Source organism: Aotus nancymaae, unplaced genomic scaffold (assembly GCF_030222135.1).
Source record: "Aotus nancymaae isolate 86718 unplaced genomic scaffold, 86718_ANA_hifiasm-v0.15.2.pri h1tg000040l, whole genome shotgun sequence".
Taxonomy (NCBI): Eukaryota; Metazoa; Chordata; class Mammalia; order Primates; family Aotidae; genus Aotus; species Aotus nancymaae.
Genome location: NW_026988454.1, coordinates 46,111,520 through 46,137,702, shown reverse-complemented (window position 1 = coordinate 46,137,702; position 26,183 = coordinate 46,111,520). Strand labels below are relative to the sequence as shown.

The 26,183-nt window shown below is 36.3% G+C and overlaps 1 protein-coding gene and 1 non-coding gene across 4 annotated transcripts in view; one reads left to right on the top strand and one right to left on the bottom strand.

Annotated features, from left to right (window-relative positions):
• The window catches only part of TBC1D32 (TBC1 domain family member 32), a 244,467-nt gene extending 240,280 nt beyond the window's left edge, over positions 1 to 4,187 (bottom strand). The window contains exons 1-2 of one of the 3 annotated variants that reach the window (XM_021666838.2): positions 4,056 to 4,187; positions 3,756 to 3,912 (exon numbers count right to left, since the gene is read on the bottom strand). In XM_021666838.2, the coding sequence (XP_021522513.2) occupies positions 3,756 to 3,910 (155 nt within the window). In that variant the 5' untranslated portion in view covers positions 3,911 to 3,912; positions 4,056 to 4,187. Of the gene's footprint in view, positions 1 to 3,755; positions 3,960 to 4,055 lie in introns of those variants that run through there. The other 2 variants (XM_064360747.1, XR_010336622.1) reach the window with 2 other exon arrangements.
• Positions 4,188 to 24,104: 19,917 nt separating this feature from the next.
• On the top strand, positions 24,105 to 24,211 carry LOC135268522 (U6 spliceosomal RNA). Its single transcript, XR_010336835.1, has one exon. It is a non-coding gene; the product is annotated as a U6 spliceosomal RNA (small nuclear RNA).
• The last annotated feature ends 1,972 nt before the right edge of the window (positions 24,212 to 26,183 follow it).

The window sequence follows — 26,183 nt, the reverse complement described above, 5'->3', positions numbered from 1 at the left end:
AATAATACCCAATTCAATCAATATTACTGTGGTCCTTCTGTATCAAAAACTTACCAAGTGAGAGGGCTACAAAGGTAAGCCTCTGCATTAGAGACTGTTAAAATCATTAGAATTGGTAGGTACTTTAAAAAACAACAAAACACCATTTCTCATTGAAATGCCAGTAACTATGCTCTAATTCTGAGGTCTCAACTCTAACTGCACATTAGACTTACACAGAAAGCTTTGTTTTAAAACCACCAAGGCCCAGCCTCTACCACTTCTCCTTGGCCAAAACCCCCAGGAAATTTGATTCATCTGTGGTGAGGACCAAGCATCAGTATTTTTCTAAATAGCCCCCAGATGATTCCAGTGCAGCAAAGGTTGAAAAGCAATGCTGCTTTATAGGGAGCCAGTCTGCATGTAAAAATTTACACAACACATACACACATAATGAAACCAACGTCCTCTTCTCTCTCTCCCCTCCCACCAGGCCTCAAATCATTGCTGCCATTCTTACAGAAAAGCATAAGAGCTTTGATCTCTTAGAGAGTATGTACAGTTTACAGCAGAAAAAGAGAAGTGCCTATGAAAAGCAGAGATAGTATGTTAGCTGTCCCATAGAATGAATGCCTAGATATGGCTTTACTGCCTACACTTTAGTTTCTCCCCAGCTGATATTTTCCCTTGCTTTATTATACTGCCTGAAATTACATCAACTGTCTTAAAAACTATCTTCTTACAAAAATGTTAACAGTCCAGTAACAGTTTCCCCATAAGTCTTTTTTTTTTTTTTTTTGAGACGGTGTCTCTCCCTCTGTCACCCAGACTGGAGTACAGTGGCACAATCTCGGCTCACTGCAACTTTCGCCCTCCGAGTGCTGGGACTGCCTCAGCCTCCCAAGTAGCTGGGATTATCGGCATCCACCATCATGCCCGGCTAATTTTTTTTTGTATTTTCAATAGAGACAGGGTTTCACCATGTTGGCCAGGCTAGTCTTGAACTCCTTACCTCAAGTGATCCATCTGCCTTGGCCTCTCAATGTTCTGGGATTACAGGCATGAGCCACCACACCCAGCCTCCCCTATAAGTCTTTTAATGAGATTATTTTTGTTGATAATTACAGGCCAACATCTCTTGGATTTAAGAAATCAATGTTCAAATAGTGGAGATGGAAAAATGAATAATTCTGAAATAAACACTTTGGAAAGGAAAACACACCTAAGTGACTCTAGAACATTAAGTGTTGAAGGAGAGTTAGGTCGCTGAAAGACAAATGAAAATATGAGCACCTGAAATAACTGACCTTTAAAATCCCTTCCAACTCTGAAATTGTAAAATTCTATGAAAATGCCAGTTAAGCAGATCCTCTTTTCCTTTTGCACATAAAAGGGTTCCCTCCTCCTAAGACACAGATCTCAGGCTAGTGCAGCTAAGACATTTTGAATTTATCCTATTTTTAAGACTAAAAATGACTTTTAGGATTCTAAGCCAAGTCTTACTTTTAAACTAGCTATAATCTGAGTGTGTCTGTATTGTTTTTTAGACAGGCCACAAGTAAATAGCTTTAGTAAATAGTAACTATTAATTATGCATGTCATTCAACAAGCATTTATTTAATCTACCTAATGAGCTATTGAAGAGTAAATACAGTATTACAAGAGTCATTAGACTTCTGAGAGGAACTACAATGGTCCAATTTTAACTTGAAAAAACATTTTTAAATGGATACAGCTAAAGCAATAATTATAGGCAAATGTGTAGCTTTAAAGGCTTCTACTAATAAAGAAAAAAGAGCTTCAAATTAATAAGCTAGAATCCAGTACAATAAGGTTAAAGGTTTCCCACATAAAAAAAATAAAGAGCAGAAATTAATAAAACAAAAAATAATATATGTGTCCACATAACAGAAAGGAGGAGGAAAGGTCAAAAGTTGGTTCTTTGAAAAGGCTAATAAAATAAACTTCTAGGATAACTGATGAAGAGCAAAACTGGGAAGATGCAAATAAAAAATGAAAAGGAACATGACTACAGATACTGGAAATACTCAAAAGATAACAGGATATTCATGAAAATCTTTATATAAATAAGTTTGAAAATCTAGATGAAATGGCCAAATTTCCAGAATATGGTCCTAGCAAAATCTTACTCAGTAATTTACAGATTATTTAAACAACTCCATGTAAAATAAAAACCGGAAATGAAATCCCAAACATAACGCTTGATGTGGATGTGAGGTAAATTATCATTACATGAGCTTACAAAACATTAATCACCCAACCTATATTTGAAAAAGTTCTAATTTTTCTGTAATCCACTGTTTAATAAATCTGTAGCTAACCAATAAAAGCTAGTCTCTGGTAGCTCCAGAATAAATAACCTTATCATCTAATAACAGGTATTAATAATGAATTTAATGAGAAAATAAAGAAGAAAATCATGGAAATACAAAAAAAAATCGTAAGTATAATCGGAAATACTAGAGAAATTAGAAACTTTATATTAATGAAGATTCCGTCCACGCTTTTTAAAACTCAATTGAGAAAGTAGTAAAAACTGTAAATACTCCCCTATAAAACTGCAAATATATACAAACGTGTGCATAGAATTTTAAAGAACTCAAAAATACCCTGATGCACATATAATATTGGTAGGTATTCCAGATAAGTAGAACTTCAGGGTACCCAAGAATATCCAAGAGTCAGTAAAGGTAGTGTAACTAGAAAAATTTCCAGTGTCGTCTCTGTCAGATCAAAATGAAATGCAAACACTGGATTAAAAATACTACTAATAACAATGAAAGGAGGCACCTGGAGGTAGACTTTGGATGAACCAAATCAAAAGAAAAACATAGGTCTCCAAAGATTTTCAAGCTCTACTTCAAATGGCACCTCACTCATTAAACCTCTTTTCCCTACTGCTCCCACGAGCAGAGCACTCTGCCCCCTTCTCTGTCACTTACATTTCTGACACGTATCACAGACATTTAGTTATGTGGCTTACCCCTTTAGAGAAACTTAAAAAACTATTCCAGAGGAAACTAATGATCTCACTTCCACATTCCCTTTGCAGTGCTCGGAGTGAATAATTTGTGCAGCCACTGAAAAATGTAAGCAAAGGAGCTAAGATCGCTGGAACTCATTGCTTTTAATAAAGTACAGGAATCCCTTGAAATCGTGAAGTATTCTTTCAAAGAGATTACTGCGCTGCCCGGGTGAGCCTCGGGAAATGGATTATTAGGATATGCTGGTTGTAACAGTAAAAATATGAGGGCGGCGGCCAGCAGCGGTGGCTCACGCCTGTAATCTCAGCACTTTGGGAGGCCGAGACCAGCAGATCACTTGAGGTCAGGAGTTCAAGACCAGCCTGGCCAACACGGTGAAACCCGTCTCTACTAAATATACACAAATTAGCGGGTCCAGTGGCGGGCACCTATAATCCCAGCTACTCGGGAGGCTGAGGCTGGAGAATCACTTGAACCCGGGAGGCGAAGGCTGCAGTGAGCCCAGATCGTCCCATTGCACTCCAGCCGGGGCGACAGAGCGAGACTCCCCCTCACAAAATATAGAGACAGAAACAAGAGAGAGGCGGCAGAAGCTTTAGGAAATAAGAATAAATGTTAAATAAATTCGACGTTTTGGCAAATAAAAGAAAACGTAAACCTCCAAGTTGGGCACTATTTTAACAACAATAATCAAATTAATATTATCAACCCTTCTCTGGACCTTCTCTGGATCAATGATTTGTAGGCTTAAGACATCAAAAGCAATTTTACTTGTGAAAATTTTCATCAGTTTCCTCCAGATGTAAAAGAATCTCCTCGGCACACTCCAGGGAGGGGGCACCCGTGATTTTCTCCTTCACGCTCTGGAACAGCTGCCTCAGCATTGCCTGCACCATTGCTTGGTCCTCGCTGGAGAGAGGGGCCATCCCTGTGGGAATCAAATGCCCACTCTCATTACTTCGGGTCCCAGCAAAACCCGCGCACTGCGCACGCGCACCCCCACCGAGCCCCGGCGACACGCGCCGTCGTTCCCAGGGAGACCGCGGCGAGCGCTTGTGGGTGGGCCCTCACCTGCCCGCGCGTCATTTCGGAAAACGAGTCACCTTACTTTGGGGAAGCAGGGGTCCGCGAGGTGTCGCCTCTGGTACTCGTCGCTGCTAGCCTTCAGTACCAACAGACCTCAGGCTTTCCCGACTAGCAACACAAGAGTCATCAGGAATGATCTGATGGGAGGGCCCGACGACGGAACGTCAGCGATGCGCGTGACGTCAGCTCGTTGATGAGGCTTCCTTGGTGAGAGGGCGTGCCACCGGATAACCTGGGGGCGCCCAGAAAATGTTCGGGTCAGTCACTCTCCCTCTCTGCCGCGTTGTAGATGGGAGGGAAGAAAGTCCGAAGAGAAAGTGATCAGTAAAAGAAAGATAGTAGAAGTGAAACTGAAAGTAGCCTGACGAGCCTCAAGTGAAGAGTGAAGGGTATTGAAAAGTTGCAGTGTTGTTTTCCTCTAACAGATAACACCTATTGAGTTCCTACGCCTTATCACTTTCCTCACGGAGCAGCTCGCTAGTACTTATGAAGAAGACTCCCTCACTGAATTACAGAAAAAGAAATTAACGATTACGATACAGTGCAATGAAATGTCACGCTAGGAAAAAAAAATGTGCCAAGTAAGGGCTGTGGAGACCCAGAATTACATTTCAACCCAATAGAGGAATTGAGGAAAGAAGCAAAGAGAGTAAACAGGACATGCAAAGAACTGGAGCCTCAAGTGTAGGCACTTGAGGTAATAGGGTTAGAAAGAGGAGGTGAGGAAGCTAAAGAAGTAAATTGGTGACATCTGGAAGGGTCTAATTTGTTGGCACGTTAAGGGATTCGAGATTTTCCTGCAAGTAGTAGGATGCAATTGAATTCCAGAGAGACACCATGTGATATCATATACAAAGATTATTCTGCAGGAAGCTGCAGTGGATATTCATGGTCCCTTATCCAGTTACCAGTCTAGATCAATTCACCAGACCATGGTTATGTCCAGGCTGTAAGGAGCCATCCCACTGATGAGTAGTTCAATGTCAATGAATTCTCCTTTATCCAGTCTTATATTTTACTTCCGTAGTATCAGGTACACATCACATATTAGCCAGGGTTCATGTCCTCTTTGATGTTTAAGCTACTACTTTCAGAAGCAAAAGTATGAAACATCTTTGCCAGTTCTAGCGGCATGTAACTTCATGAAATGTATGCTAAATCTTAATTGTCTACTGCAGAAGGGGGAAAAAATTAGCAGAGTAGGCATATTTGCAACTTTACTTGTGGGTGATGGTTAAAACCCAAAATGTATATGTGCATGTCTGTGTGTACACATAGAGTTACCAGCAATGTGACAGCTGCATATTCAAATTAACACAGATGGTTGTATTGACAACTCAGACACGGAGACTAAAATAGCCATTAGTGATGTGATTTTCTGAAATAGTAAATAAACTATTATTGGTAAAACTCGGAACGAAATTCCTTGTTTACATGGCTTTTACATTCCTGAAAAATTCAGTGTGTTAAAACTGTGCCAAATATTCCATTTATATTTATATATTTATATTTCTAATTCCATGTTTATAAGTATTGTATTATTTATATACATGGAATTAGGTCCTATTTATAAATATTGTATCTATTTATATACATGGAGTTCTATCCTAGACTCAGATACATATCAAGAGCATTTTTTCTACATGAAATATCCAAAAGAACCATTGAAACCACTGAGAGTCATATAAAAACCAGAACAATCCTTTTGCGTACGTGATAGTCCTGGGTGTATGTCAAGATGTTTAAGTGTCCCTGTCTCACACTACAGATGCCAGGAAGTGCCCTCAAGCCACTGTGATGACAAAATGTCACGACATATTTCAAAAAGCCTTCTAAGGGAGAATAGAACTGCACAGATTAAGAACTACTGTTCTAAACATTAAACTTTAGGAAGAAGGAAAATAAACTTAGAATACCTGAGATACAAGAAGGAAAGAGGGCAAAAACAGAAGAGGGATGCTTTAAGGTAAAATTCAATAAATATTGTCTACATAAAATAATGATTATAAAATATTTCTATTTGTGAAGATTAAAAATACATAGTATTAAAATACTAGAAACAATTATTAGAAGGTAGGAAATAGAATAACTTGAAATGTTATGTAATCTTTGTATTTTTGTGGGTTTTTTTCTTTTTTTAGAGATGGGGTCTCACTATGTTGCCTAGTCTGAATTCAAATTCCTGGGCTCAGATGATCCCCCTTCAGACTTCCAAGTCGCTAGGACTGCAGATATGTACCACAGCACTCAGCATCTTGTATTTTTCTAAAGAGAGTTTAAGATGTTACACTTGACTAAATCAACATGATAAAATTTAAAATGTAACCACTTGAAAATTAGAAATAGAAAATTTTAATTTAAATAATGGAGACAAAAATTAAATAAGGAGAAAAAACAATCAATACATTTAAAAAAGAAAGAAAAAGGAAGTATTAGAAAAGAAAAAGAAAAATGTACTAAGAAACATTATAGAAAAGGCCCAAAACACTGATAAATTTAAATGAACTCAACACTCCACTTAAAAGCCAAAACTGCCAGACTGGATTTTAAAATGACCAACTCTATGCTATTTATTAGAATCCTAACAACCTAGAAAAGTAAGAATTTAAAAGATGGAAAAAAGATAAAACAGGTGAATATTATCCAAAATAAAGCTGTTGACGCTATACTCATATCAGCAAAAATAAACTTAAATAGATGTTAGGGATACAGAGTGTCATATAATTTTTAAAAGTAGTTTAATTCAACAGGAAAATACAAAAATGTTGAACTTAGAATATTTTGAGAATTTTGAATAAGTAAACAAAGTTCTTGAACTCTTCAAAATTTTTAATATTTTAAATATTTTCCAGAGAATATTTCTGCACATGTTCTTACATATCCTTAAATAAGATGCACTCAACTTAGGAAGTTGAATTCCTAATATATCCGTGGGACAACTCTGAAGCACCATCTCAGCTTCAGAGTCCTCTATGATTGGCTGGAGACTTTTTTGCAAGAGCATTACAGCTGAACTTCTCTTCATACCTAATTCTTCCTCCCAGACTCTTCCCAGACATTGTTCCCAAGAGTACATCACAGTAAACCTACTGCATATCAATCTCTGCGTTTGAGTCTATTTCTAAGGGAATACTATTGGCTGTGGAATCTGATTCCATCAATTAGATATTTTCCCATTATCTAATACATGGTGTTCTTACAATAATAACATGCGTTTCTGGTCATGTCATAGATTGCTAGGTCTTCCTTATGTCTGTTCTGTACACAGTGGACTATTAATTTTTGTCCCAAAGACATATGGCCACAGTAGCAGTGTCAATGATTTAAATTTATTTTTTTATATATTTACTTTTTTTGAAAAGGCTGTGAGCATAGTAAGTACTTTGTACTCATGGATTTGCAGTGAGATAACCTATGTAAAATCCTATCAAAGGCCTTGAATTTTGGAAAAGTGTTCCACAGCTATTGGATATTATTATCATCATTGCCCATTTCTACAACTTTGAATAGGGTATTTTCATAGAACTTAGCCAGATACAACTTTTATAAACTAATAAGAGAGTAAAGTATTTCAAATCTTCCAAGTTTTGAAACTGGCTTTTTCTTCTCTAGGCAACAAATTGGAATGAAATTAGGGAGCTATAAAACCTCTAACATCTCTACTTAAAGACTTTTTATTTTGGGGGATCTCCCATTTTAAAATGACTTTTGCTTTTTCCCAGGGAGGTATTTGATTGGAAAACCAAACACTTAACTGATGAAAAATTTCTTGAAAAATCAGAGTTTGGACATTACCGAAAATATAGTTCTTGGCTTTGAAAGTTGTCTTGCATGTCTGGAAAAAGAATCTGAATTGGTATAGATAACTATGTTCCTTATTACAGAGCTCACTCACTGATCCCTCCTAAATTGTTGGCCTAAGCAATTTTACAAATAAGCCTCTTGAGCTAATGTCCTATCCTAATCCCGCTTTTAGTATGATGCCAGCAAGACAAGAATGACACTGCTCTGAAAGCAAGGCTAAAATATATTCACTCTCATGTTTACAGCATTCAATCTGACTATGAAGATATTTTTTGTGTGGTCTAGAAAGTTCTGTACATCAGGTGTAACTGAACCTTGCTTCTTAAGACTTGATTTTAATACAGTTTCCCCTTCCTTCAGTTTTATTAATTTGAGGCCATGTTCAGTCAAATTCAATCTACTCTCATGTCTAAACAGGTCTCTAAATTACGTGTGCATTGTGTGTGCATGTTAATTTCTTCTTTCACTGTAAGAAAAACTATAATATGAAAAACATACATGTTCCTTAAAAGAGTTATAGGAGAAATTAATTTATCACAAATAATTTTATTGATAGAATTTTCAATAAAAATAGGATTTCTCTTGAAATTGTTATTAAATAAAAACTTGAATAATTAGCCACTTACCCGTATATAGTTACATCTTTAGGAAAAACATTAAAATATCTTATATGCTGGGAAATTTTCCATATTGCTCTAAGAAATGAAAAGAACACAAACAAAGTTGGAGAAAATTATTTTCATGCCAATATTCTCATGCATAAATCATAGAATTCAAATGTTTTCATTAACTGTTTAATAATTTGTTGCAAAGAGAAGTAATAATTTGGTGTGGAAAACAGAATTTGCTATAAACAAAGAAAATAATTGTTTAAAGTATACATAATGACAATTATACACACACACACACACACACACACACACATTTCCTTCTTTCCATTACAAAACATTTTAAAAACTTTACAAAAGTATAAAGAATAAAATGATGAACCTCTCAGATTCAAAATTTTTCAATATTTTGCCAATTTTATGTCAACAATTCCCCCCTTTTTTCTGAAATTCATTAAACCTCAAATATCTTATCATTTGATCTATAAATACCTTGGCCTGCATCTTTCATAGATCAGGTCTATTATCCACATAGCCACTATATATATGATTTTTCTTCACTATTAACTAAATTCAAAGGACTTCCTTTATAGCATCGAATACAAGTTCACATCCAAATTTCACTAACTGTCCAGAAATGTGTTTTCACAGTCGGTTTATTTCAGTCAGGGGCCAAACAAGTTTGCATTTTATTTGATTGAGTCTGTTTCAGCCTTTCTTCCCTCATGTTTCCCCACTGGCTGGTTGGAGCACTCAGGTCATTGATTCTTCAGCGCCCCATGCCCTGGATTTGTGGACTGTGTCCTTGTGGTGTCGTTTAACCTTGAATTTCCTGTGGATTGCAGTTAAGACTAGAGGACTGCTTCATAGAAGTATAATCTGCGCAGTCATGGGGGGCCCGGCACTCAGAAGGGCTTTGTGCCATACTTAATGCTTTGCTAGGTCTGCCTTGAATCTTAATACTATATATCTTCGAACTTGTGTTTTGGAAGGATTGCACAACAGGAGCACAAGCAGAGGAGAGAAGTTGATGATGCTGTGAACATAATATTCCAATGCCCCTAGGATGCACAGGTCAGCAGAACTCCAGGCCATAACAGATCATCATGTATATCTATAACTGAGTCTGCAGGAGACCACACTTCCCATGTGAGATCTGCTTCAAACGCAGAAAGAAGGCAGTGACCTTGTGAATAACACCAGAGACTAATGACCCCAGTCATACCTTTTCTTACTCATTTTATTTTCCTATATTAATCAAGCTTTACGCCAAAAATAATAGCATGGAAAGATAGGAAAAGCCATAGTTCCTTTCTTTCAGTTCTTCCTTATTCACCAGTAAGCTAAAGGCAGTATCTTTGCCACTATCAAGAAGTGAAATAAAAATCCTTGATTTAGTTTTACACAGCATTTCTACTGTTCTGATAAGAACTAAATGTATATATGCATGCTATGAGCTGCAAAATATGAATTGTGTAATTTCAGTGTTTCTCCATAGAAATATAATACTCTTATATTTGTATTTAAAATTGGCACTGCACAATATGAAGATGAACAGTAAAATTCAGCTAAAAATTTAAAATTAAAATTGTCTTTACTCAGAATGACCTTAAATAGCAAATAACAATGGTAAATTATTAGAATAAAGAGAAAGAAAAAGTTTTGTATTTTAGTACCATTTAGAGTAGTTTTCCTATTTTGTGAACAAGGGACTCCACGTTTTCATTTTTCAATGCCTCCTCACGCCCCTGCACAAATGAAGTCTCCAGCCCTGCTCCAGAATTTATGAGTGTGGGATAAATCCCTACATGTACCTGCACAGAACCCAGGCTCGCCTCCTCACTCACACGCTTGTGGTCATTGTCCATCTCTTTGACTCTGGGTCCCAGCAGACCAAGGACGCAGACCAGTCAGCCTGCTCCGTTGTCCACTGGGCTTCCCGTGCTCAACACAATCTGTGCATGGGGAAGACTTCTAAGTGCCTGAGAATTAGTGAGTAAATGGAGACAGGGGCCTCACAGGCAGCCTGGAGAGAGAGGATAAGATGTGGACTGGGTTAGTGATGAATGGCAAGATTCTTATCTACAAAGCACTGAAGGTCTGCATAAGGCTAGGATGGATGTGGATGTGAAGGAGAGGCAGGGAAACTGGGTTCTGGCCTTCCGGTGTGGGCAAATGGGTAGATGGAGTGTCTTTACCTGAGATGTTTCCTGAAAAAGGGGTCAGGTTTGTGAGAGGAGACTTTTCTTAACAAAATTTTTAATTTTTGTTTACCTGACTGTGACTTGAGGGCATGTTATCAGCCTACAGCCAGAAGTCTTTTTGTATAAGAATTATAGATGAGCTATTCCAAGTCTTTCTGTTTTGGTTTGGTTTGAGATGGAGTCTGCTCTGTCACCCAGGCTGGAGTGCAGTGGCATCATCTTGGCTCACTGCCACCTCAACCTCCCAGGTCAAGCGATTCTCCTGCCTCAGCCTCCTAAATAGCTGGGATTACAGGCACATGGCACCACACCTGGCTAATTTTTGTATTTTTCATAGAGATGGGGTTTTATCATGTTGGCCAGGCAGGTCTCAAACTCCTGACCTCTAATGATCTGCCTGCCTCAGCCTCCCAAAGTGCTGGGATTACAAGCATGAACCACTGTGCCCAGCCTGAGCTATTCCAAGTCTTATTCCCATAAACATATTATATGTGCTACCTCATTAAACTAATTAACAGTTGTTAATAGAGTAACATACATTTTCAGACTTGGGCTCAAATTTTGTAGCTCACTTATATCTTAGTTTAGATTATAGTCTAAGTGGCTACAAAAAACAGGCAGGGAGTGGGGGGACTGAAAAATATAGTAGCTTCAGAAAGATAGCAGTTTATGTACCCCTTATGTATGGATCCAGATCTGGTCAGTCCCATTCTGGTAGAATGGCTTTGCCATCATCAACAATGATTTTTCATCTTTGGATCCAGGATGGCTTCTTCAACTTTCACCAGTACATCTGCTTCTCACCCAGTGGAAAAGATAAACAGGCAAAGGCCCCACCAAAAAAGTGACGGCCAGGCATACTTACATGAACACATGTAACTGCAGCGGCTAAAAAGTGGAGTCTTTGTTTGAATAATAAAACTAGGATCTTCAGTGACTCAGAGAAGAAAGGCAGAATGGATATTGGTAGATAGCCGGCAGTCTCTGCCATATATGCCTATGGTGATATCCTGGCTTTCCCCAAATTGTACACATTATTATTTACTGGCTAGATCAGATATTATTCAGTTCAGGAAACAAAAACCAGTCTAAGTATTTTAAGTAGTACAGGAATTCAGGAGTTTATGAAATTGTTAGAAAGACCAAAGAAGAAGGATCTAAACTGAGCCTCAAGAAATTATTGCCAGAGCACTACAAAACTGACCCTCTAGTAGCAATACTATGCTACTGTAGAACTATGAAATTTATGAATAAAGGACAATAGCCAAATTCAGGGATAGGAGGCCTGGGTCTGGAAGCCTCTGTGATCAGTACAAATCCCCATCATATCCCATAGAGCTGCTTATCAGGTACTGAAATATGGCCGCCATCTCTACTGAAATTACTTCCCAAAACATAGGAAACTGGAGATAACTGTATGAAAGGCTGCTGCAGAAAATGTCACATTTCCATGACTGTGTTTGCCAGCATATACACAACCAAGAAAAGGCATAAAACTTCTGCCTTCTAAATTGTGTAAATGTGCTTAATTTGCAGGATCAAATCCACATGCAGAACACTAGCTTCAAGTAAATCTGAAAATGTCACGGATAATGCCGCAGCCTTTACAAAACAGGAGAACACAGTAGATGGCGGGTGGATTTGAAGATGAGACAGCCAATCTACCATTCCCATGGTAGATAGCAACATATATTCTAGAAACGAAGTTGATTGCCTATGGACACGGCTAAGTCAGATCTCAATTAAAACTCTCACAGACAGAAGACTGGCTGAATTTTATCTTACTCATTCAACTTGCCAGATTCTGCTTATGAGTCCTAAGTTTTCACCTTTGACATTGATCTCTTATCATTTCACATACCCATAACTACCCATTTCAAAAAAATATTTTAGATCCACAAGCCAAACTCACCAGCTACTGGTGATCATTTCTAAACTCAAAGTTGTCTCCACTATTCCTAAACCTCTTTCCACTATCCACACTTTATCTACCGGTTCCCAAAGTAAAAGCAACTCTAAAGTCATTCTTCTACTTTATTTGTTTATTCTACTTCACCTCCCAAATCCAGTCTATCACTAAGTGCTATTGATTCTGCTTCCTGAATCTCTCTCCAATCTGTATCTGTCTTCTAATCCTACTGCCACTATTTATAATATATGTATATAATACTATATTATATGTATATGAGGATATGCTAAACAAATAGTAAATTATATCATTTGTAGATTATTTATAATATTTCTTTGTTTTTATTTCACTCTAGTGGCCAGTGTATAATTTCACATCAATAGCCATGTTAACTTTTAATAGCTTTTGTGGTACAAGTGGTTTTGGTTACATAGATGAATTGTATGGTGGTGAAGTCATATTGACAGACATGTTTATAACCAAGAAATGTTAAACTCATGAAATAAAAATAAGGCCAGCCAGTTCTTCTGTAAATATACGATACTTTGAATAAAAGCATTTATTTCAATAAACATATAATTCTATGAGAAAGAAATAAAATTCAAAACCAAAAAAAGTGCATACATAAATTAGTACACAGCACTATTTATAGTTTTATATTGCCAGTAATAATGAAGAATTATCACATATTTCTTTGCTTTTTTGCATCTTTAAAGTGTTTCATTTGATAAGTTTTGACATATGTATATGCATGTGAAACTAATGCTCAATGAAGATAATGAATATACCCATCACCCTAAAAGTTTCCTGGAACCCTACTGTAATCTGAACTTCCCATTCCTCAACACTCTTCCTTCACTGTCCCCTGTCAGCCACTCATCTGCTTTGTGTCATTATAGATTAGTTTGCATTTTCTTTTTTTTTTTTTTTTTGGAGTCGGAGTTTCGCTCTTGTTACCCAGGCTGGAGTGCAATGGCGCGATCTCGGCTCACCGCAACCTCCGCCTCCTGGGTTCAGGCAATTCTCCTGCCTCAGCCTCCCGAGTAGCTGAGATTACAGGCACGCGCCACCATGCCCAGCTAATTTTTTTGTATTTTTAGTAGAGACGGGGTTTCACCATGTTGACCAGGATGGTCTCAATCTCTTGACCTCGTGATCCACCTGCCTCGGCCTAGTTTGCATTTTCTAGTATTAGATGTAAGCGGAACATATAAAATGTATTATTTGTCTTGCTTCTTTCATTCAGCATAATTATTTTGAGATTCATCCACATTGTGTGTATAGCAATAGTTCTTTCTTATGTATAGTTTAGTAGTATTCCATCATATTGATATGCCACAAACTATTCATCCATTCACTTTTAATGAACATTTGGGTTGTTTACACATTTGGCTATTAAAACTATTATTTTTTCTGAGATAATTTTTGGTATACTAAATAATTTAATTTAAACAATTTTAATTTAAAATCAAATTTAATTCTAAAAATGGTATACTAAATACTGAATTAATTTAAATACCATTTAATTAGTGTGTTAATAGAGTACAACTAAAAGTTGAAACCACAATAGTTATAAAATAGTATCAATTGATGCCCAACTTCACACTAGTAATAAATTTCAAGATTCATACCTTACCCAACTAGCACAAGTATTAGTGTTCAGTTGAGAAATGGGTTTAAGGAATCTTTGTGTAGTTAATGCTCAAAAGCAAATGGTTATCTAGATTTCTAGAGACTAGGATTATTCATTATATCAGAAGAATAAAAATTTATGATGCAGATTGTGGCGCCATTGAAAATTTTTTAGCTAGCAAAGACAATGTAGTTAATAATCCTTTTTACTGTCCAGGATCCTACCCCGTCACAAGTTTTGGGATATCCAATTATGTCTTTCATTTCTGAAGCTACATTAGGAAGATTCTCCTTCTGCTAATCCCAGGCCAGCAGAAACAGGCAGGTGATACAGCCTGAGTCAATCAGCTGCTACCACATGGAACTTTGTTAATAATCCAAAGGCTTATTATCTCACTGTAGTAATGGAAAAAGCTCACTATGTTCCCTTCTTACTGCTCCTGATCATATGCTACTATAAGCATTTTTCTTTTAACCATAAAGCACTCACATTACCCCAGTCAAATGGCAAAACTAAATGGAACAATGGGAAAGAAAGTATAAGATTAACAAGATGATTATCAATCATTTAACACATAAGTATGATAAACATTGCCACTGCCCTTCTAATTTATAAAAACCATCCCTCCTTAAGATTATACAAATTTTGGCCGGGCGTGGTGGCTCATGCCTGTAATCACAGCACTTTGGGAGGCCAAGGTGGTGGATCACAAGGTCAGGAGTTCAAGTCTAGCCTGACCAACATAGTGAAACCCTGTCTCTACTAAAAATATAAAAATTATTCTGGCATGGTGGCATGCACCTATAGTCTCAGCTACTCAGAAGGCTGAGGCAGGATTGCTTGAACCTGGGAGGCGGAGGTTGCAGTAAGCGAAGATTACACCACTGCACTCCAGCCTGGGCTACAGAGAAAGACTCCATCTAAAAAAAAAAAAGAAAAAAAAACAAAGAAAGAAAATTATATAAATTTCAGTACCTACAATTTTTTATTTTCCTAAGCTAGTTTTATAGCACTATTTCTGGGGAGAATTCTTACTGATACATAAAAGATGTTATTAAAATTCTGTTGCTTACATAATATATTAAAAGGCAAAATAAATACAAGTAGCCATGCAGCTAATTTTTAATGCACTGTGAATTTCTAATAAGATTTTTAATCCTTGAAATTGCCTTTTTTTAGGATATTTTTAAATGTAAAGAATTGCCAATAATGATAAAATAGAGAAATAAACTAACTCATAAAAACTTCTCTGAAATATTAAAAATTCAAATTAGTTATAGACCCAAATATTAAACTGAAAAAATTTAAATGTTATACAATAATAAATAATGGACATATGAATAAATCTTCAGCAATACTGGTAATCAAAAATCTCAAGTGAGAGCTACAAAATTAGCAGTTTTAGAGCATATATGTGCTTAAGGATAAATAATATGGAATAAAATAATTACTCTTTTACAGTGCTGTTAGAAATGCAAATAAGCAAAATCTTCCTGGAAAGGAAACTGGCAATATGGATCAGGAAGTTCTGATTCAGTAATTCTCTTTCTAGGAATCTGCTTTGAGGATCAGATATGCAGTTGATAATTAATTATAAAGATGTTTACAGACAGATTATTTGTAACACTAAAACACTGGAAACCTTTCACCAGGCACAGTGGCTCATGCCTGTACACCCAGCACTTTGGTAGGCCGAGGCAGGCGGATCATGAGGTTAGGAGTTCAAGGCCAGCCTGACCAACGTGGTGAAACCCGTCTCTACTAAAACTACAAAAAATTAGCCGGATGTGGTGGCACATGTCTGTAGTCCTAGCTACTCAGGAGGCTAAGGCAGGAAAATAGCTTGAACCTGAGAGTCAGAAGTTGCAGTGAGCCAGGGTGGCACCACTACACTCCAGCCTGGGGGACAGAGTGAGACTCCGTCTCAAAAACAAACAAACAAAAATCAGAAACCTTCTACATGTTTCATAATAGGTTGAAGGTTAAATTAATTATGGTTCAGCCATTTGCTGTTAATGTCAGCCACTTAAAAAAAAGTTTCCTATGAATGTTTAACAACAGGGAAAGTATTCACAACATTGTAAGTGAAAAGACTTGAACCCAAAATTATACACATTCATTCAATACATATTTATTGACTGTCTATACTGTGCAATTTTGTACATTATACAATTATGTATAATGCATTGCATACCAAACAATACACACATGTGTGTATATGTGTGTGTGTGTCTGTATCATAATTTTAAGTAGAAATTTCTTTGCCCACAATTGTGATATTAGTATAGATAATGCTGGATCCAACAAAACCTTAGTACAGGGATCATGTAAGTGCATTAAATCCTCGTGCATTATAAAGAAGGGCAACAGATTGTATCTAAAGTAGATAGGTTGATGAATAATGGCATAGTTGTATTATAATGAATTAATAAGAAAACTACCAAGACAATTAAAAATGAAACATTTGAATACAGTTGCCTGTGCGAAGCTGAAACTCCCAGGCAACCACAGCAAGAGAGGCAATGAAGCAGAGGCACTTGCTTTTGCTACAAACCCAACACACTATTTTATTTTATTAATGTATATTTGTACTTTTATTTTATAAAGAGAATGATCTTTTAAAAGTTGGTTAAAGAAACACGTAAAAAACATTACTGTTTCCCACCCAAGGTCGAAAACTAACTGAGAGATAGATTAAGGAATCAGATAGCTGGAAATAAAGTATCAACTTTATTAAAAGTTTAATTGAAGGAAGTGACTTAGGTATGTGGCACGACAATCTTGCTAATATTTCACCACTACTTAGCCTTTACCCACCTAGTCACTTGTACAGCTGTAAAATAGCAGACCACACATAAAGAGGCAGGCAGAGAGCGGAACAGAATCCATGCTTTCTATACATAGGCTAGATTTAAAACTCAAAAAGAAAACAAAGTTGAAGCAAACACATTGTTTCTTCTTCCAGAGTCACTGATTGTCTCCAGAAAATCATTAACCATCTATTACTCCAACATGTGCAGTAAAAGACATCTGCTGTGCGTAGGTACTTTGCTATATGCTATGGTAAGCCCAATGAACAATGAAAATAAGTAAGACTTCTGTCCCTACGAACTCACAGTCTGGTAAGGGAGACATGTTAACACATAAGGGAGACATATATACAAATAATTCAACAACATTCTGCATACAATTTTAAGTTCTAAGAGTAGTTGTTTTGCAAGATCTTTTAGTTCATCAGTTAGTTGTTCATATAAAGATAGTAGTTTTGTTGATTTCCATTAATCTTGGCATATAATACTTAATATCATCTAAGTGAAGTTATGATGGTCTCATTTAAATTATTCAGCTGCTCTATATTTAGCCCGTAAAGAGCTATATGCTCTAAATATAGAAAGTATTTACTAAGTAGTAAATACTTTCAAAATCTGTTTTCCAGGCCAGTTTTTCCACAGATTTCAAATACCCTTTGTGTTTTATAATATTTAATATTTTAGTGGCAGTTTTCAAATGTATTCATATATTTCTCTCAACAATAAAATTGATATGTTCTTTTATTTCCCAGATACTTTTCCTGTAGATACTAACCATGAATATTAGAATAACCCATTTTAAAGACAGCAGAGCACTAAAAATGATGTTGAATTGGAAGAAGTAATCTATGTAATAGAATTTGGTGACTTGAGTTTTTCTATCTGTAAAAGCTAAATAATCTTTTTTCCAATACAGATATAAAAACAATACTACTATAACCCAATAATGCTCACAACATTCTAGTAGATTACAAAATTATAGTAAAACATCGAAAGTATTGTTAGACTACCATCAATAAGCACTGTGTAATTTTTAAAACCTTCTTTTATCATTTCAAGAAGGTTATTTGCCATTAAGCAAGGTTACCCATATAATACACATTTGTTATAACTAGAAACACCCTTTAAGAAACATTTTACTGGATTCTTATGATATAAAAATGATTTGGCCTGTTAAATATGACAACTTGAACAAATGCATTTATTTCTGCTCCTTGCAGAAACACCACTAAAATGATAAAGAAATACAAAAGACAAACTCACAAGGACAAAGAGAATGTTAAAAATCACAGAGAATTTGGTTTGTTCAAGTGTGGAGACTGTAGGTTAGGGTTTACCTACTCAGACATAAGCTGATGAACCTGGGAAGAAATTTCGAAAGTTGTGACAAAGATTTAGCTTGATATCTCACCTCGTCCTATTCAAGGAAGCATATTTTAGGAAGAATACTTATAGTTCATGTAGATAAGAATGTGCCTTAAGTCAAGCCATAACAAACAAGAAGACAGAGTTGGGTGGAGGCCTTATGTGTATTCTGGATGTAGGCAGGCTTCTTGTCTACACCAAGAAATAACCAAAAGAGATTATGCATCCTCTGAATATGGGTAAGGATATATCCTGAAGTCAGGCCTTATCAGACATAGGCAGATATACTCAAAGGAAAAGCATTTGGTAAGGAATATAGGCGATAGACTTAATGAAATGTTAAGGCAAACTAACCTGAAAGAGAAATGCTATTTGTTTGAGAAGAGAAAAATGAATTGGAAGACATAGCTCACCAAACATAGGCAGCTTATACTCTACAAGAACTTAGTGATCTGTGACTTTAAAATACCAGGCCTACCATAGTGACTCCCATACTTTTAACTCCAGTCCCTAACGTTGCACCTGCACTGTACACTCCTATATGCAACTGCCTACTGGATCGTTCCATCGGCATAGATAATAAGACTTTTATAGTTTAACATTTCCAAATCGAGCTTTGGAATATGTGCTACCTCCTCTTCCCTCTGGAGTCTTCTCCATCTCAGTAAATATCTCCATTTCCAGTTGCTCAGGCTAAAACACTGAAATCATTCTTGACTCCTCTCTTTCAGTCATGTATCACACCTAAGCTATCAGGAAATCCTGCCAGTTCCACTAACAGGCATATCCAGAATCCGTCCACTTCTTATCACATTCAGTGATCCACATTCCAGTCAAGCCACCATCTCACTCTCTGATTTAATCTCCATCTACTCTTTCTCCTCCTTTGGCCAAGCCCTTCTGATCCATAGAGACCTTGCTATTCCTAATCACATTAAGCATTTTCTTACCTCAAAGCCTTTGAAGTTTTGATTTCCTCTGACTGGAATGCTCTTCCCTTTAGATACTCGTATGGCTTATTCACTCATTTCCTTTAGATTTCTGCCCAAATATCAGTAATGTAAAGAGAGATCTTTACTGATCACCTAATATTAAAAAACAAATAAGCAAAACATCTTTTCCTGATCCTTCGTCACAAAGTTTTCTGTAATCTGATTATTTTTTGAGCAGTTAAAGGATCGAGCAAGAACTTCTCAACTCTCTCTTGTGAAAATTTTAATACTGGTTTTTTACTTCACTTTGGTACCTCTATGCCTTATTGGAAACTTCCAGTTTAACATCTTACCACATTTGTTAATGTTATGCTTTTCTCATTAGATATTAGCTCCATCAAAGCAGCTAATTGTTTTTCATCAGTTTATCGCCAGCATCCATAATACTGCCTGGTACATAGCTTTCTAGGGTATTCGTTGAATGAATGAAAACAGAAGAGAAATGAAGGAATTATCTGGTTAACAGTAAAGGGAAAGATCTGAATAGCAGACCCAGAAAGCAGTTGTAATGGAATAGAAGCCAAAATAGTTCTGGAATTTTTTCTACAAAATAAAAGGGAAATGGTAGATCAACTGAAACATCTGGCCATATTGTGATGACTTGCTTGCAATTATCTTGGAGAGTTTAGAGAAACGTAGTGATAAAATTACAGAAAAACAAAGCCAACAACAATACAACAAGGCAAGTGTTGTTCCTAGAAAAGCAAACATTGTACAGAAAAGTGACTATAGTCTATAGCATACTATGTGGCTCATCAGTGAACAGTATTTCTCTTATCACAAAAATAAAAGCAATAAATCCAGCTTATTAAAAATCATGATATAACTATACAAGCAGAATGAAAACAGAACATATGTATTGTAGTACTACATTTTTAACTTCTAAATTAGAAACTCAATATATGCTTGAAATTGAAAAAATCAAGAAATATCAGTATACATGTAGAATTTAAAAATACAGAGGTGGCCAAGCATGGTGGCTCATGCCTGTAATCCCAACATGTTGGGAGGCTTAGGTAGGAGGACAGCTAGAGTCCAGGAGTCAGCCTGGGCAATATAATGAGACCCCAGTCTTCACCAATGTATATTTTTAAATTATATGTATATATAAACATACATATAATTTTTAAAATAAAAACACGGAGGTAAATGAAAGGAGAAAAAAAGTTAAGAATTGAAATTGCTTGCCTCTAATTAAAATCACGTCTCATGGATGGGGAAGAACTAAAACAGAGGATTAGGGCTTGTTAATTAGAAACCTTGTACTATTTGCTTTTTTAAACTGTATGCATATATTACTTTTAAAAATAAAAATCATATTTAAATACACTTTTGTATTATGAAATGATAACAAGTAAGGATGTAAAAAGGTAACATGTAAAATTCAGATCCTCTGTCAGACCAGAATCTTCACAACATGTGTATCAAAGAGGAAACCCTCAAAGCACTTTCAGTGAAATTCAAGGCCAAATAGAGTTCAAAATTTCTTCTGTCAAAGCTGTATTTAGTGTCTTTTCTTTTATAAGAATCCTTTTACTTTTCTTTATCTTTGTACCATCAAAGATTGTATTCCTAACCAATAAGTTGTTTAGTGCTGCCTGTTTTTGACCTTGTATAAGTGAATCCCTATTTACACAAATTAGGGTCTTCTATGACCTGCTCCATTTGCTCACATACGTTGATACATTTGTGAGATTCATCCAAGACAATGTATAGCTGCTATTACTTCTGTTTTGCCACTGCACATTATTCAAATATTTGCCTATACCAAAATGTTTGTTTCACTTCACTTTTGGTTGACATGAGTTGTTTACATTTTTTTGCCATTACAAACAAAACTACTAGATTATATAGGATTGGAATTGCTTCTTTAAAATGGATTCATTTTAAATCCTTTAATTGGAATTGCTTCTTTAAAATGGATTCATTTTAAATCCTTTAATTGGAATTGCTTCTTTAAAATTGATTCATTTTAAATCTAGTAACATTATTAATTTTTTTCTTAATTCTAGTAATTTATAAACTTTTTACTATTATATGTCTATTTATATCTTCTGCAAATAATGACAGTTTTTCCCCCAGTCCTTTCTTTTCCTGTCTTACTGCACTGAACCTCTAGTACACATTGAGCCTGAGGGTTGGATTGTAATTCATATTCTCAGCTGTGTTAGCTATGTGCTTTCTCTCTTCCCAGGACAGCAATTATGTCCAAGAATGTTGATTATCCTTGTTTCCTTGGGGAGTAAGGTGAGGAGGGAATGTTTGATTTTGGCTCACCTTTACAGAGCCAATTGACATCCTACTTTTATGGGGGAGGAATGTCCTCCTATTAGACTTCTCATCTTAGATATATGCCTTGAATTTGTTTCTTGTCCCTGTGAGGCCATCAAGAAATGTGGTTATGAAGGAAACCAGTTCCATGTCTCCACTTACCTTTCTGAGTTCCTGACTTCACTTAGATAACAGACCTGAGATTGTCCTAGTTTACTGTCAGTTCATTGATATACTTAAGAAAATTTTATTAAATATATTTTATCAGAAATGTTCTCTGTTTTTATTGGAGAATTAATGTAGGCACCTAGTCCGCTATGTGATCAGAAACAGCCAAATGAATTTTAGAACTAAACAAACAAAGAAACAAAACACAGACTAAGTTTCTGATTCTCCAGAGAAGTTGCAATAACTAGTTTACATGTGCTCTTTGAAGGAAGGCCAGTTTTCTAAACAATTTTGAATCCTTTTTCAGTGACAACGCTAAAGTTATTTTGTTGCTGTTTTGTTTTGTCGTTTGCCTTTTCTAACAAAAGCCATATACTATGTATTCTACAACAGGCTGTGAAAATGTGGGAAGAAAAGAAATAGTGCATTCATTGCACCCTGGGGTCATTTTTTTTTTTTTTTTTTAGAGAAAACACATCATTCCAGAAAAATTATCTCCATGCCACACGTGTTAAACCAGTGAGTTGCACATCAAGTTTTGAACAAAACACCTACACAAAGTTCTTCACAATTGGTTGACGCTTCTTAAAAATAACACAGTAATGTTTCGGCATTCCTCAGAGATCGTATTATTCTTTTATAGTCCATTTGAGTTACCTCTCCAGCATGCCACATCAGAAACCAATAATGTCTTCAGAATGAGTGCCAAATAAACAGAGTTAAGATTACTCAGATAAACAGTGTTAATCTTAAAAATATTTGCTATTTTTTTTAGAACAAAGAAAGGGCATTCATTAAATTTTATGTCTGATTTAATTTGTTTACTCTGTGGCTGTGGCCCTTCATTATTTATTTGTATTGCCATTTAATCCAACATTTGCTGAACAAAATGACAGGAATTTTGAGTCCCATTTTATTGCCTAGATTGCAACTAAAGTTATCAGACTTGACTCATATTCACAGGAGAAAAGCAGTCACTAAAATAAGTAGCATCAATGATATTTTTAACTGTAAAATAAATTGTGAAAAAATAACTTTTTGTTTGAAAATCAACAATATCTGTCAGCTTTCATAAGTAAAACTCTTTTTTTTTAATCCATAGCACCTAGAACTAACTGTGGCATATGGGAGAAGCTAAATATTTATGAAATGAGTAACAGTATTGAGGGATATTAAGATAGTAGGTTTTCACACTGCTAAAGAATTGTCTGAGACTGAGTAATTTAAAAAGGAAAGAGGTTGAATTGACTCACATTTCCACATGGCTAGGGAGACCTCACGAAACTTACAGTCATGATGGAAGTTGAAGGGGAAACAAGCTTGGACCTTGTCATATGGCTGCAGTAGAAAGAAGAGCAAGCAGGAAAAATGCCAGATGCCTATAAAACCATCAGATCTCATGAGAATTCACTCACTATCACAAGAACAGCATGGGGAAAACCGCCCCATGATAGAATCACCTCCCCCTGGGTCCCTTCCTTGACATGTGAAGATTGTGGGTATCACAATTCAGTATGAGATTTGTGTGGGGACACAGCCAAACCATATCAACTCTGAAATGGAATTCCTCATTTGTATTAGAAAGGGAATCACAGAGAGAAGAAAGCCTTTGGGGTCCCACATATCTGGGGTTGTATTTCAATAACATTGCTTATTAACTCCCTGGCACTAACAACTGAGCGTCAAATTCCTAATCTGCAAAGGAGGGTGAGATGCCTAACTCACAGGGTTGTTGTGGGGATTAAATGAGATGGCACATAAGTAGTTAGCACACTGCCTGGCAAAGAATGGTGATTATTCAATAACATCTATTTTGCTCCACTCCTACCCACTTTTTTAAACAGGATTTTAAAATGACGTCTTTTACTACAGACATTGAATACGTTGCCTATATCTGATTTATATTATGATGCCTTTTCTTCTTTATGACAGCACTTCTTTTTTTTTTTTTTTAAGACGGAGTTTCGCTCTTGTTACCCAGGCTGGAGTGCAATGGCGCGATCTCGGCTCACCGCAACCTCCACCTCCTGGGTTCAAGCAATTCTCCTGCCTCAGCCTCCTGAGTAGCTGGGACTACAGGCGTGTGCCACCATGCCCAGCTAATTTTTGTATTTTTTAGTAGAGACGGGGTTTCACCTTGTTGACAAGGATGGTCTCAATCTCTTGACCTCGTGATCCACCCGCCTCGGCCTCCCAAAAGCCAGCACTTCTTTTATAGTCCATCATATCTTCTTAGTTTCTAACCAAGTGGTAAAATATTTTTATTAAAAGTGCTCACTTCAGCAGCACATATACTAAAATTGGAATGATACAGAAAAGATTAGCATGGCTCTCGAACAAGGAAGTCATGCAAGTTTGTGAAGTGTTCCATTTTAAATAGATTTTTAAAAAGTAATAAAAATCAATAAAAAGAAGGAACAGAAAAACAAAAATAAATTAAATAAAAGAAGGAACAAGGGTGTACAGGACTCCCATTTTATTCACTAATTTTGTCACTGATCATGGCATCTTCAGTGAACATGCATTTGAAGATAAATGGAAATCATGCTGATCCTGGTCATAATTACATTCTTTATCACCTTAATGGTCATTGGTAATGACAGTATTGGGGTGGGGGGCTGTTTTTTTTTTCTTTTTTGAAACAGGGTCTCACTCTGTTGCCCAGACTCCAATGCAATGGTATGATCATGGCTCACTGCAGCCTTGACTCCCAGGCTCAAGCGATCCTCCCACTTCAGCCTCCCAAATAGCTAGGACCACAGGCATGTACCATCCTATTTTTTGTAGAAATGGGATCTCACTGTGCTTCCCTAGGCTGGTCTTGAACTCCTGAGCTCAAGTGATCCTCCTGCCCGGCTTCCCAAAGTGCTGGGATTACAGGCATGAGCCACCGCACCTGGCCAGTGGGGGGCTTTTAATACACTGCTCATTTGAAATTTTGTGGTTTAAAGGTTTATCTTCACAATTCAGAACAAAATAAAAATATACAGACTGGCAACATGGAAATTAATTTGAAATTTAACAAATTGAGAATGTAGGACATTTATTAATAGCCATTAATAACATCATAAGAGAGTCAGCAATTCATGAATGATAGAAATGAAAAAATATATTCATGGCCGGGCGCGGTGGCTCAAGCCTGTAATCCCAGCACTTTGGGAGGCCGAGGCGGGTGGATCACGAGGTCAAGAGATCGAGACCATCCTGGTCAACATGGTGAAACCCCGTCTCTACTAAAAATACAAAAATTAGCTGGGCATGGTGGCGCGTGCCTGTAATCCCAGCTACTCGGGAGGCTGAGGCAGGAGAATTGCCTGAACCCAGGAGGCGGAGGTTGCGGTGAGCCGAGATCGTGCCATTGCACTCCAGCCTGGGTAACAAGAGCGAAACTCCATCTCAAAAAAAAAAAAAAAAAAAAAATATATATATATATATATATATATATATATATTCATATTCATTCTTTATAATTTGACCTATGTAAAATGCCAAAAACACTAATAATAAATGTATATAAAATATTCTTTTTGCCCTGTGTTAAGAGAATACTGCTATATTCAGCTGTGTTGCTTGTCTTTTCTCATGGAAAAAAATATATATTTTTAAGAAAACCAAAAAGCCTTGTTGTATTTGCTTGTTATCTATTGCTGCATAAAACATTATTCCAAAACCTAGCATTTAAAACAACGTTTATCATCTCATAGTTTTTGTGGGTCAAGATCCAGATATGACTAAGCTAGGTATCTCTGCCTGAAGGTCACTCACAAAGCTGCAAACAATGTGTTGGCTACAGCTGAAAAATAAAGGAACATTCAGAGAACAAGAAAGTATTCTCAGAAATTAGAAACGTAGTTGTGAAAAAATATACTAAACAGAACTTCTAAATGTTCATGTTGAGACTATTTATTAATTTAATAAAATTATGAAAAATTTCACCACTGAAGAAAACAAATAAATGACCAAAACCAAGAGATCTCTGTTTGGCCAACAGAATTTTCAGAAACAGAAAAGAGAAAATGCATGAGATACAATTATTAAAGATACAATTTAAGTAAAAATTTCAGAATGAAAAAATATACATTTCCACATGAAAAAGGCCTGCCAAATGGCCAGAACAATGACTGAAAAAAAAAAATCATACCAAGTGTGCTGAGTGACAGAGCAAGACCCTGAGTCAGCAGAAAAAAAAAAAAAAAAAAAAATGACGTTTTCATATAAAGCAAGTCCATAAACATTTTCTTAGAAAGCCACTGGAAGATGAGTTCTGCTAAAATAAGATAGTCAACCACAAACTGATAGACATGAAACTCAGAAAATATATACTTCAACAAAGCAAATAAGTAAAGCGT